This window comes from Camelina sativa, chromosome 9 (assembly GCF_030686135.1).
Source record: "Camelina sativa cultivar CO46 ecotype springtype chromosome 9, ASM3068613v1".
Taxonomy (NCBI): Eukaryota; Viridiplantae; Streptophyta; class Magnoliopsida; order Brassicales; family Brassicaceae; genus Camelina; species Camelina sativa.
In genome coordinates, this window is record NC_141888.1 from 20,636,407 (window position 1) to 20,648,160 (window position 11,754).

At 38.4% G+C, this 11,754-nt stretch overlaps 2 protein-coding genes across 2 annotated transcripts; one reads left to right on the plus strand and one right to left on the minus strand.

Annotated features, from left to right (window-relative positions):
• On the plus strand, nt 1–3,584 carry LOC104711090 (receptor-like protein kinase HERK 1). Its single transcript, XM_087466585.1, has 2 exons — nt 1–582; nt 737–3,584. The coding sequence occupies exon 2, from the start codon at nt 761–763 to the stop codon at nt 3,242–3,244; it is 2,484 nt and encodes an 827-aa protein (XP_087322711.1). The 5' UTR covers nt 1–582; nt 737–760; the 3' UTR covers nt 3,245–3,584.
• Nucleotides 3,585–4,006: 422 nt separating this feature from the next.
• LOC104711091 (uncharacterized) lies at nt 4,007–4,565 on the minus strand. The gene has a single exon (XM_010427767.2). It carries the CDS (start codon nt 4,531–4,533, stop codon nt 4,108–4,110), a length of 426 nt encoding a protein of 141 aa, XP_010426069.1. The 5' UTR covers nt 4,534–4,565; the 3' UTR covers nt 4,007–4,107.
• Nucleotides 4,566–11,754: the final 7,189 nt, after the last annotated feature.

Sequence of the window (11,754 nt, forward strand, 5' to 3'; positions counted from 1 at the left end):
AAAAAAAAAAATAACAAACAAGACTTTGTTGTAAACCACCACCATAGCCAAAGCACCTGAAATAAAATAAAAAACAAATATCTAACCATTTTCAATTAATAAAAAATTTGTATTTTACTATTTTCGACCACAAATAAAAAACAGCTTTATGCATTTGACATAATAAATGCGACGAATAATTTACGTTTCTAATCATTTTCTCAAAATTCCTTATTTTCTCTTCCTTCCTTAGCCATTAGAAAGAGAAAAAAAAAGTCAAAAAAAGAAAAAAAAGAAAAATTCGATTTTTTTTCTTTCATCTTCTTTCTTCTCCTTCTCTCTGTTCTTCTCATAGTCCTGAGTTCATATTTTGCAGAGTACACAAAGAATCAAAAACATCCTGTAACCAGTCTGGTCTTTGCTGTAAACTATTCTCTTTTTATGAGTAGAGTTTTTGCTATATTTTATTCAAACCAAACCCAAACCCAAACCTAAACCCCAACACTCAAAATCTGAATTTTTATTTTCAGTTTCTTGATCTATTCATTACCTTGATCAGTCTTTCATGGGACCGTTACTTCTACTAGATTTCTTGTCTTAAAGGTAAATAAAATTTATTGTTTCTCTCACTTTTTCTGTAGTTTGGTCTTTTCTTGATCTTAGAAAGTTTCCATCTTTACTTTGTTTCCAACTTCATATAACAAATACAAAACCCTAATTTCGTGATTTCTTTCTTCCGGATCTGTTCCATTCTCAGGTTTAATTTCTCTGTTTAATCAAAATGGGCATTGAAAAGTTTGGAACTTTCATCTTGATTTCGATCTTGATTTGCATCTGCCATGGATTCAAACCTCAAGACAATTACCTAATCAACTGTGGCTCACCAAGCAATGGAACCTTAATGAGCCGAGTCTTCATGTCTGATAAGCTCTCTTCCAACTTGCTTACTTCTCCCAAAGAGATCCTCGCTGGCCAAGGCTCAGACGTTTACCAGACGGCAAGAGTCTTCACCGGAGTCTCTACTTACAAATTCTCTGTTTCTCCTGGTCGTCATTGGGTTCGTCTCCATTTCAATCCTTTCGATTACCAAAGCTTCAAAATGAGTTCAGCTAAATTCGCAGTTTCGTCTCAGTCTCATGTGCTTTTGAGTGATTTCAGCGTTAGTAGTACTAGACTTGTGAAAGAGTACTCTTTGAATGTTGATAAGGGTGATTTAGTCCTCACGTTTACTCCCTCCGGTGGTTCGTTTGCGTTTGTGAATGCTATTGAAGTTATCTCAGTTCCTGATACATTGATCACTGGTACACCAAAGTTTATAGGCAACCCTGCGCAGAGTCAGGACATATCTTTACAAGCTCTTGAAACGATTCATAGAGTGAACATGGGAGGTCCGCTTGTATCGGCTAACAACGATACTCTTACAAGAACTTGGGTGCCTGACTCGAGCTTTCTCCTTGAGAAGAACTTAGCTAAGACTGTCTCTAAAGTTGCAACTGTTAACTACGTTAACGGTTACGCTACAGAGGACTCTGCTCCAAGAGTTGTTTACGGTAGTTGCACTGAGATGAACTCTGCGGATAACCCCAATAGCAACTTCAATGTCACATGGGAGTTCGATGTTGAGCCAGGCTTTCAGTACTACTTCCGCTTCCATTTCTGCGATATCGTTAGTTTGTCTCTAAACCAGCTATACTTCAATCTTTATGTTGACTCAATGACTGCTGCTACTGATATTGATCTTAGCACTCTTGTTGACAACACATTGGCTGGTGCATACTCGATGGACTTTGTCACGCAGTCGCCTAAGAGTTCTGATAAAATCCGTGTGAGCATCGGTCCATCGACTGTTCACACAGATTATCCAAACGCGATTGTGAATGGTTTGGAGATCATGAAGATGAATAACTCCAAAGGTCAGCTAAGTACAGGGGCGTTTGTGCCCGGTAGTAGTAGTTCAAGCACTAAGCAGAATCATGTTGGGATGATTATAGGTTCAACCATTGGTTCGTTGATTGCGTTAGTCTTCTTGGGAAGTTGCTTTGTGTTGTATAAGAAGAGGAAACGTGGCCAAGACGGTCATTCGAAGACTTGGATGCCGTTTTCAATAAATGGAACTTCAGCTACAATGGGAAGCAAATACTCGAATGGGACTACACTTACAAGTATAACTACTAATGCCAACTACCGTATTCCCTTTGCTGCTGTTAAAGACGCTACAAACAACTTCGACGAGAGTCGTAACATTGGTGTGGGAGGTTTTGGTAAAGTCTACAAAGGAGAGCTTAATGATGGCACAAAGGTAGCTGTCAAAAGAGGAAACCCTAAATCTCAGCAAGGGCTTGCGGAGTTCAGGACAGAGATCGAGATGTTATCACAGTTTCGTCATCGTCATTTGGTTTCTCTGATTGGTTATTGTGATGAGAACAATGAGATGATACTGATATATGAGTATATGGAGAATGGAACAGTAAAGGGTCATCTTTACGGGTCAGGTAACCCTAGCTTAACGTGGAAGCAACGGCTTGAGATCTGCATTGGCGCGGCTAGAGGGTTGCATTACCTTCACACTGGTGACTCGAAACCCGTCATTCACAGAGATGTGAAATCTGCAAATATATTGCTAGACGAGAACTTCATGGCTAAAGTTGCAGACTTTGGACTGTCCAAGACTGGACCTGAGCTTGATCAGACTCATGTAAGTACTGCTGTGAAAGGAAGTTTCGGGTATCTTGACCCTGAGTACTTCAGAAGGCAACAGCTCACTGAGAAATCCGATGTTTACTCATTCGGTGTTGTTCTCTTTGAGGTTCTCTGTGCTAGACCTGTTATAGACCCAACACTTCCAAGAGAGATGGTGAATCTTGCTGAATGGGCAATGAAGTGGCAGAAGAAAGGGCAACTGGATCAGATCATTGACCAGTCCCTTCGTGGTAACATCAGACCTGATTCGTTAAGGAAATTTGCGGAAACAGGTGAGAAATGTTTGGCGGATTACGGAGTAGATAGACCATCCATGGGAGATGTGTTGTGGAATCTTGAATATGCGTTGCAGCTTCAAGAAGCAGTCATAGATGGCGAACCAGAAGATAACAGCACGAATATGATTGGTGAGTTACCTCCACAGATCAACAACTTCAGTCGTGGAGACACGAGTGTTAACGTTCCAGGGACAACGGGGCAGTTCGAAGAATCGAGCATTGATGATCTCTCTGGTGTTTCCATGAGTAAAGTCTTCTCTCAACTGGTGAAATCTGAGGGAAGATAGTGAGGGGATTTTGGCGAATGTAGTGTGTGATTCTTACATACGGAAGCAGAAGTAAGCAAATTTATGTAAACCAGGAAAAGGCATCAGGTTTTTTCTCAGATAGGATCTTTGTTCTCTGCTCGACCTGTTCTGTTCTGTTCTTCATCAGTGAAAAAAGTTTCCTCTGTTTCATTTTTATTCCTCTCTCTCTCCCTTTATCCTGAGTTTGTATTTTATTAATGTTCATTTGAAATTGTCTGAGATTTGTTTGTTCTTTTTATTATATGGATGTTTTTAACACTCTTTGTTGTTTCAATTGTACTGTAATTTTAGAGAAGTCAAAATCTAGTTCTTTCTTGTTCTGGTTTGGTTTGAGAAAGAAAACTGGTTCTTTCATCTTTTATCTATATATCGGGTTTTCTCTTGGAACTGTTATAGGTCCGGTTCCATTGGTTTGTTTGTTTCATTCACCACGACCACGTCTTGAAGTCTTGAACCACGGTTTCTTCTCCAGTTTTAGAGTTCAGCTAGTAACAAACTCTGTTCATCCGGGAAATCAAATGGGTTATCAAACCGACTTGGTTCAACCACGGGTCAATGAATTCTAAATTTAATAAGTTTATCAAAATTATAAAACCAAAGATAGTTTCCGTATACATTAGAAAACAATTCACTACAACAAAATTATGAAATACTACAAAATATATCCTAGATGTTTTGAATTCCAACCCTCACAATAACATTTAGAAAACATGATAATGATTATTTGGTTTTCTTGGGTTTACTTGGCTTAAGCGGGTAGAAAAATCCCGGTCCTTATGATTTAACCAGACCGGACTAATTTACTATTTTATTCTCATCTCCAACAGATAATTTATTTTGCATTAATCGTCGATATTGGTAACCTTAGTAGTGGACGCACAAGACAAATATTTCCATACTAGTCTGAAAACAAACGCCCTAGACGACGACCTTTGGTTCTTCTTCATAGCTTTCTTGGCCACTTTCTTTCTCCATCCTCCTATACAACTCTGATTGTTTCTCTTGTCGACGGCTTCGCCACCACATTGATCACCACCGTCCTTTTCGGTCTCTTTTGTGGAAAAAGTGTAGCTTCTAAGGTACATTTGCCTACAAGATATGCTGTCAACCACCGTGGAGCGACGCTTGCTACCGCCGTGTGTGATTGACCGTAGGAACTCTGCCTCCGCCATTGGCCACTTGTAAACATTTCTGTAAGTCATAAGCGGCCGGGCGCCAACGGTGTCGCTTGTGATAGTTACACAATCATCTATGCATTTGGAGGCCATGGTTGCTTGCTTTTTTGGAGGTTACTTCTAACTTCTAGTGTGCACTCTTTATTTTGGTTGTGAACGTTGGGTTTATGTAGCTTTTATATATATTCATAAATCCTTATCTTTATCTAATATACTATTACTTTTATTTTATTGTAGAAAATACCAAGTCAGAGAAAAAACTTGAGAAGTTTTCTCAACTTGATTCTTGTATACTTGTCAACTCTATAAGAAGAAGATAGCATTACCCACAAAAGAGAAGGTCTCTAACATCCCCAAAATATCTCCCCATATCCCTCTTGCATTCTCAAATCCGTTCACTCTTCCGACTTAAAATCTCTATCTCTCTCTCTCTCAATCTTTCAATATCAAGTATTGTATTTATGAGTCACTTCACAAGCATCAATAGTAGACTACAAATTGTATTTTTGAATCACTTCAGAAGCATCTTTCAATAGTACTTTAAAATGGGGAAAACATTAAAACCAAACGATAAAAAGGACTATTATTGGGGAAAAAATTGAGATATGTTGAGATGACCAAAACTTTCAGTGATATGCTCAAATTAACCCTAGAGCTACTCTCTCAAATTAAGAGATCACTGCAGTACTTAGGGGTCGAATACCACAAGGACTCAAGACTACACAATAAATTATAGAGTTTTTCAATTATGCTAAACAAATTAAATTGAATTAAAATAAACAATGCAAAATATTAAATAAAAGCTGTTGTAAATTCAGAAGATCAAAAAGCTAGGCCTAGGGAATTTCTCAGGAAATTATGAAATATTAAATCAATCAATAAATTAGGATTCAAACAATTAAGAACAGATCTAGAACTCTAAACACTTTTGTAAATTAAATCAGTTCTCACTGCAAATAATATCTAAATTTAAAACCAGAAAATCCAAATCTCTTTGTAAAATTATAGGTTAAAAATCAGCAATAAAATCAGGTTTAGATTGTTCACAAAATTATTAAATCAAATCTCTTTGTAAGAAATAATTTTGCTCATCAAAAGGTTTTATCAGGAAAATCAATTATATTCTCATATCAATTAATTTTCCTAAAGTATTAATTCTAGATGGCCAATCAAGGATTAATATGAAGAACAACTTAAGATGAAGATCTAGATAGATAATGAATCCTAAATAATCAGATCTAATAATTCATAAAATCCCTGTGAAAAACCCTAAACCTAACAAGCAAACTACTCAGACATGATCAATGAAGAACAAGACATGATTCTGAATAATAAGCAATAGAGATTAAAAGAATAAGAAGGAGTTCAAGAATTCTTCTCTACAAAGAATTCAGATCTCTCTCCCAAAAGCTCTCAAAATCTCTCCCAAAATTTGATAGAATAAAACTTAAGGGTTTGAAAAACCTAAAAACTATATATATATATATATGTCCTAAAACACGTCAGGGACTAGTCTTGCAAATATGGAAAACTTCGGGCAACTTTGTAAAACTTCCAAATTTGGCTCTCTCGTCGGTTTGGACTGGGTGTCGATCGATGCTAAGGCAGTGTCGATCGACACCATCTCCTCTGATCGATTCCAAGTTGATTTCTTGCGGATTATTGCTCCAAACTGATCCAAATTGCTCCACTTTGCTCCTTCCATGCTAAAAACCTGTAAAGACTCAAAAACAATCTAGAAACAAATGAAAAGACACTAAAAGACTCTTTATATCATGGTTAAAAACCACAAAAACCATGATATACCAACTCCCCCAGACTTAGCCTTTACTTGCCCTCAAGCAAAACATAAACTTAGACCTGTGAAAGAGGTTTGAAAACAGGGAACTCACTCAACTGCATGATGAGTCTTTATTTGCACTCTTCATTTACCTGACTCAAGAACTTACTACTTATACTTAACCATGATTAGCATCAACATTCCTTACTCAAATCCCACAATCCCTTGGAATCTCTGAAATCTCCATTATCATCTCATTATATAAATTTAAGCAAGTACAGGTGAGTTCTTACCTTGGGTGTATTGATCAGTGGCATATGGACTCTCTTCAGGCCAAGACATTCTTCTTACATCTCCTTTCCTCTCCCTTTTCTCACTTCAAAATTTTTTTTCTTTTTATCTTTTTCTTTTTTCAAAGGTATAAGCGAATACCGGGGTCATCGGTAATTTACCTACCCCTCGCTTCCAAGCTTTGTGTGATCATTTGACTCAAGAGTAGAATAATGAGGTCACAGGCAATTTACCTACCTCTCTAAACTGATCAAAATCATATCATCTTTTATTCTCTCTTTTTCTTATTTTTTTTTTAAAGCACTGAAGGGAAGAGAGAGGAGAGACATACTTTGAAAAATTGCACTGTCTTGTATGGCCCGAAGAAGAAGTCTAGTCCACTGATTTCCAACCCCAAAGTAAGAGATTAAGTCCGATTAAAATCCTGATAAAGGTTGAGACAACGTTAGATCAATCAGATATCCATTGAATAATGGTTTTCAGGATTGTTGATAAGGCTCTAGTCTTTCTAAGCTTCAGTTCTGAGATCAAGCATAAACAAATAATCATTAGAGTGTTAGCCAAATAAGAGAAATCATTAGTCAAGATCATAATTCCCAAAGATAAAAAGAAAAATTTTGAAAAATTTGACTCAAACTTTATGGTTTTGACTGACACAACTGAAACTCAAAAACAGAAAATATAGTTAGTAACTAACCTCCCCCAGACTTAAACAACACTGTCCCCAGTGTTATCAAGTAAGAGGAAAGCAAAAATAAAAATAAAATAAATCAAAATCAAAATCAAAAGAAAAAGAAAAACCTACCAGTGGGGTGCCTCCCACTAAGCGCTTGTTTTCAGTCATTAGCTTGACTGTGTTGGAGCTCAGGCATCGGTAGGAGCAAAACATGGCATTGAAGTCCTCTTCATCCAAGGTGGTGTATAAGCTTTAGGTGCATGAGGCTTGCCAAAGATGTGAGGAACAGGACCAGGGCGGAACTTAGGTATGGGAGGGTATCTCTTCTGTCCTGCAAAATCATCAACAGAAGAAACAAGCGCTCTACGATAATCTCGTGGCTTGGTTAACTGCAAAACAGTTTTTATCTCTTTGAAATTCTTGTTGATGATAGGAGGAAGATTAGGTGCAGAAGAGGTGTACCTTTGCCTTACCTGAGGGCTCTGGAGTGTGGACTGATGACTCTTCTGTTTGGGAACAGGTTTCTGACTTGGAGCATCAGTTTTGGACAAGTTTTGTCGCGGTCGTGGAGGGGTGTCGATCGATGCCTCCTTGTTGGTGTCGATCGACACTGAGCCTGATGCCCGTGTTGCAGAAACTTTTTCAACAGACAAAGTCTGTCCATCAATAGTAGGAGCCCTCCTCAGCTTATCCATCTCAAAATTCAAACTCAAACCATCCACATTCAGTGCTATGTGTCCCTTCTGCACATCAATGATGGCACCAGCTGTAGCCAAGAAAGATCTTTCTAAGATGAGAGGATCTTTAGGCTCTTGATCATACTTCAGCACCAAAAAGTCAGTAGGAATCATGAAGTTGCCAACCTTAACTGGAATATCCTCTAAAACACCTTCAGGAGTTCTTCGGGAGCGATCAGCTAGGATTAGAGAAATCTGAGTTGGCTTGAATTCTATCATCCCAAGTCTCACAGCAACAGAATGTGGCATCAAGTTGATACTAGAGCCAAGGTCACAAAGTGAGTGAGAAAACCTTCCTGCTGAGATTAAGCAATCAAGTACAAAGCTTCCAGGATCTGGTAACTTCTTAGCAGTCCTACATTGAATGATTTCACTCACTTCCTTAGAGACAACCACCTCCTGCTTTCTCTCCTTATTCCTCTGAACAGGCTGGTTCAACAGAATTGCACTAACATCCTTAGTTAGCAATGCTCCTTCTTCAGGGCTCAAACCATTGGATACCATTCTCTTGACATAGCGCTTAAGTGGTGGTGAAAGCTTCACTGCATCAATTAAAGGCATCTCAATCATCACCTTATCCATCATAGTCTTGCATCTAGCTTCCTCAAGCTCCTGCTTAGACCTTCTTGGCTTGGGAAAAGGAACCTTAGGCTTATAGACCCTCTCAACAACAGCTGGAACCTGAGATTTTGTGTTTTCCGCATCTGACTGAGATGGGTGTCGACCGACACCCAGGTGGTGTCGATCGACACCATCATCTGAAACCGAGAATTTTGTCGATTTTTCACCCAGTTCGGTAGAAGCAATTTCAACAGCATCTTCATCCCTCACAGATATGGCATTGCAAGCATGTTTAGGGTTTGACTCACTTCTTCCTGGAAGAAAACCCTCTTGTCGTTTGACAGACCCAGCAGTCTGTGCAACTTGAATCTCCAGCTTCTTAACATGAACATTCAATGCTTCTATCTTCCCATTCAGCTCAGTGTAGACATTGTCAATCTTTCCATTGAATGTCACTGTCAAATTCTCTTGTCCTTGCAAAAGCTGCTCAAGCATGGCTTCCATTCTACTCTCAGAAGAAGTCTTAGGAGGTGGAGACTGATAAGATGAATTCCCATAGGTTCTTGTATAGCCATTGTTCTGTTGCTGCTTCTGGTCACCATTGTAAGGTCTGTTTCCTTGCTGATTACCGAATCTCTGTCCCTGATACCCAGCTCCATACACATAGTTGACATTCTCCTCTGAATTCTCTGGCTCTGGCTCAAACGTCTCAACTTCAGCAGCAAATTGGACTGACTTCTTTCCCACAAGAAGATTGTGCACTGAATCAAGCTTAGCACTAACAGAAGCTAGCTGATTTGCATCAAACTCTCCATGCAGTCTCTTTCTTTCAGCATCAGCTCTTTTAGTGCTATTGCTAGAAGCCAAATTCTCAATCAAAACTTCTGCATCTTCTGGAAATCTTGTCTTGAAGTTCCCATGACTTGCAGCATCTAAAGCTAACTGATACTTCCAGCCACACCCTCTAAAGCAGATACTCAACAGTTGTACCCTTGAAAAACCATGGTGTGGACAGTCTCTTTGATAAGCTTTGAACCTCACCCAAGCTGCCTTGAAAGCTTCATCTGGTCTTTGCTTGAAAGTGGATAGCTTGACTCTCAACTCATCTGACATTGCATCATCATAGAAATGGTTTAGGAAAGCCACTTTGACTTGTTGCCAAGATGTCAAAGATCCAGCTGGCAACTACTTCAACCACTGAGATGCCTCTCCTGCAAGTGAGTATGGGAAGAGCTTGCAGAATATGAAGTCTTCAGTCACTCCATTAGCCTTGATACTGGTCACAAGATCCTCAAAATGCTCAATATGGTCCAGAGGCTTCTCATTGGGCAAAGCAGAGAAAGGTCTCTGCCCAACTAGTTGAAAGTACGCAGGTTTCAACTCAAAATCATTCCTCTGAAAAGGGGGAGGAACAATAGCAGACCGGTTCTCATACACAAGATCAGCCCGGTTGTAGTCAGCAATGGTCCTGATCAAGTCCCGGTTGTGCTCCTGTCTTCGAACTGGGTTCTGGACGTGGTTGGCAGCTCCACGTCCGTCCGCAGGAAGGGGGTGTCGATCGATACCCTGTTGGTGTCGATCGACACCAAGATCCGGATCATCAACGACACCTGCTTGCTGGTTCACGACAGCCTGCTCGTTGACAACAGGTTCAGGAATCACGTTTCCTTCTGCATCAAGCTTTTGGCCCTGCTCATTGCGCAAGTGGTCCTCTTGATCCCTCAAAACACCAGCTGCATCACGCATCAGAATGATCGTATTAACCATCTTCAGAGATTTAGCTGCTTTTCTGTTCTCACGTTCAAGTTTTCCCAACTCTTTGTTTGACAAATTCACAGTAGGACCATATTTGTTGCTCCTTGTGTGAGGTCTAGGAGGCATGCACCTGAAACACCAAAGAGAAAAAAAACCAAAACGTGTAAGTAGAAAATAAAAAGAAAAGTTTAGACGAAATTAAAAACTTAAATCTAATGGTAGATCAGAGAGTCCCCGGCAACGGCGCCAAAATTTGATATGCTCAAATTAACCCTAGAGCTACTCTCTCAAATTAAGAGATCACTGCAGTACTTAGGGGTCGAATTCCACAAGGACTCAAGACTACACAATAAATTATAGAGTTTTTCAATTATGCTAAACAAATTAAATTGAATTAAAATAAACAATACAAAATATTAAATAAAAGCTGTTGTAAATTCAGAAGATCAAAAAGCTAGGCCTAGGGAATTTCTCAGGAAATTATAAAATATTAAATCAATCAATAAATTATGATTCAAACAATTAAGAACATATCTAGAACTCTAAACACTTTTGTAAATTAAATCAGTTCTCACTGCAAATAATATCTAAATTTAAAACCAGAAAATCCAAATCTCTTTGTAAAATTCTAGGTTAAAAATCAGCAATAAAATCAGGTTTAGATTGTTCACAAAATTATTAAATCAAATCTCTTTGTAAGAAATAATTTTGCTCATCAAAAGGTTTTATCAGAAAAATCAATTATATTCTCATATCAATTTATTTTCCTAAAGTATTAATTCTAGATGACCAATCAAGGATTAATATGAAGAACAACCTAAGATGAAGATCTAGATAGATAATGAATCCTAAATAATCAGATCTAATAATTCATAAAATCCCTGTGAAAAACCCTAAACCTAACAAGCAAACTACTTAGACATGATCAATGAAGAACAAGACATGATTCTGAATAATAAGCAATAGAGATTAAAAGAATAAGAAGGAGTTCAAGAATTCTTCTCTACAAAGAATTCAGATCTCTCTCCCAAAAGCTCTCAAAATCTCTCCCAAAATTTGATAGAATAAAACTTAAGGGTTTGGAAAACCTAAAAACTATATATATATGTCCTAAAACACGTCAGGGACTAGTCTTGCAAATATGGAAAACTTCGGGCAACTTTGTAAAACTTCCAAATTTGGCTCTCTCGTCGGTTTGGACTGGGTGTCGATCGATGCTAAGGCAGTGTCGATCGACACCATCTCCTCTGATCGATTCCAAGTTGATTTCTTGCGGATTATTGCTCCAAACTGATCCAAATTGCTCCACTTTGCTCCTTCCATGTTAAAAACCTGTAAAGACTCAAAAATAATCTAGAAACAAATGAAAAAACACTAAAAGACTCTTTATATCATGGTTAAAAACCATAAAAACCATGATATATCATTCAGCTTATTCCATGAGATCTTTATCCACTACAAATAACACCTTACTGTGTACCATCAAAAGTTTGGCGTTCTCCTTGATACTCGGG

What these genes read in the sequence shown, in the direction of transcription:
- LOC104711090 (XM_087466585.1), top strand. Translation starts at nt 761, where the DNA reads ATGGGCATTGAAAAGTTTGGAACTTTCATCTTGATTTCGATCTTGATT.
- LOC104711091 (XM_010427767.2), bottom strand. Translation starts at nt 4,533, where the DNA reads ATGGCCTCCAAATGCATAGATGATTGTGTAACTATCACAAGCGACACC.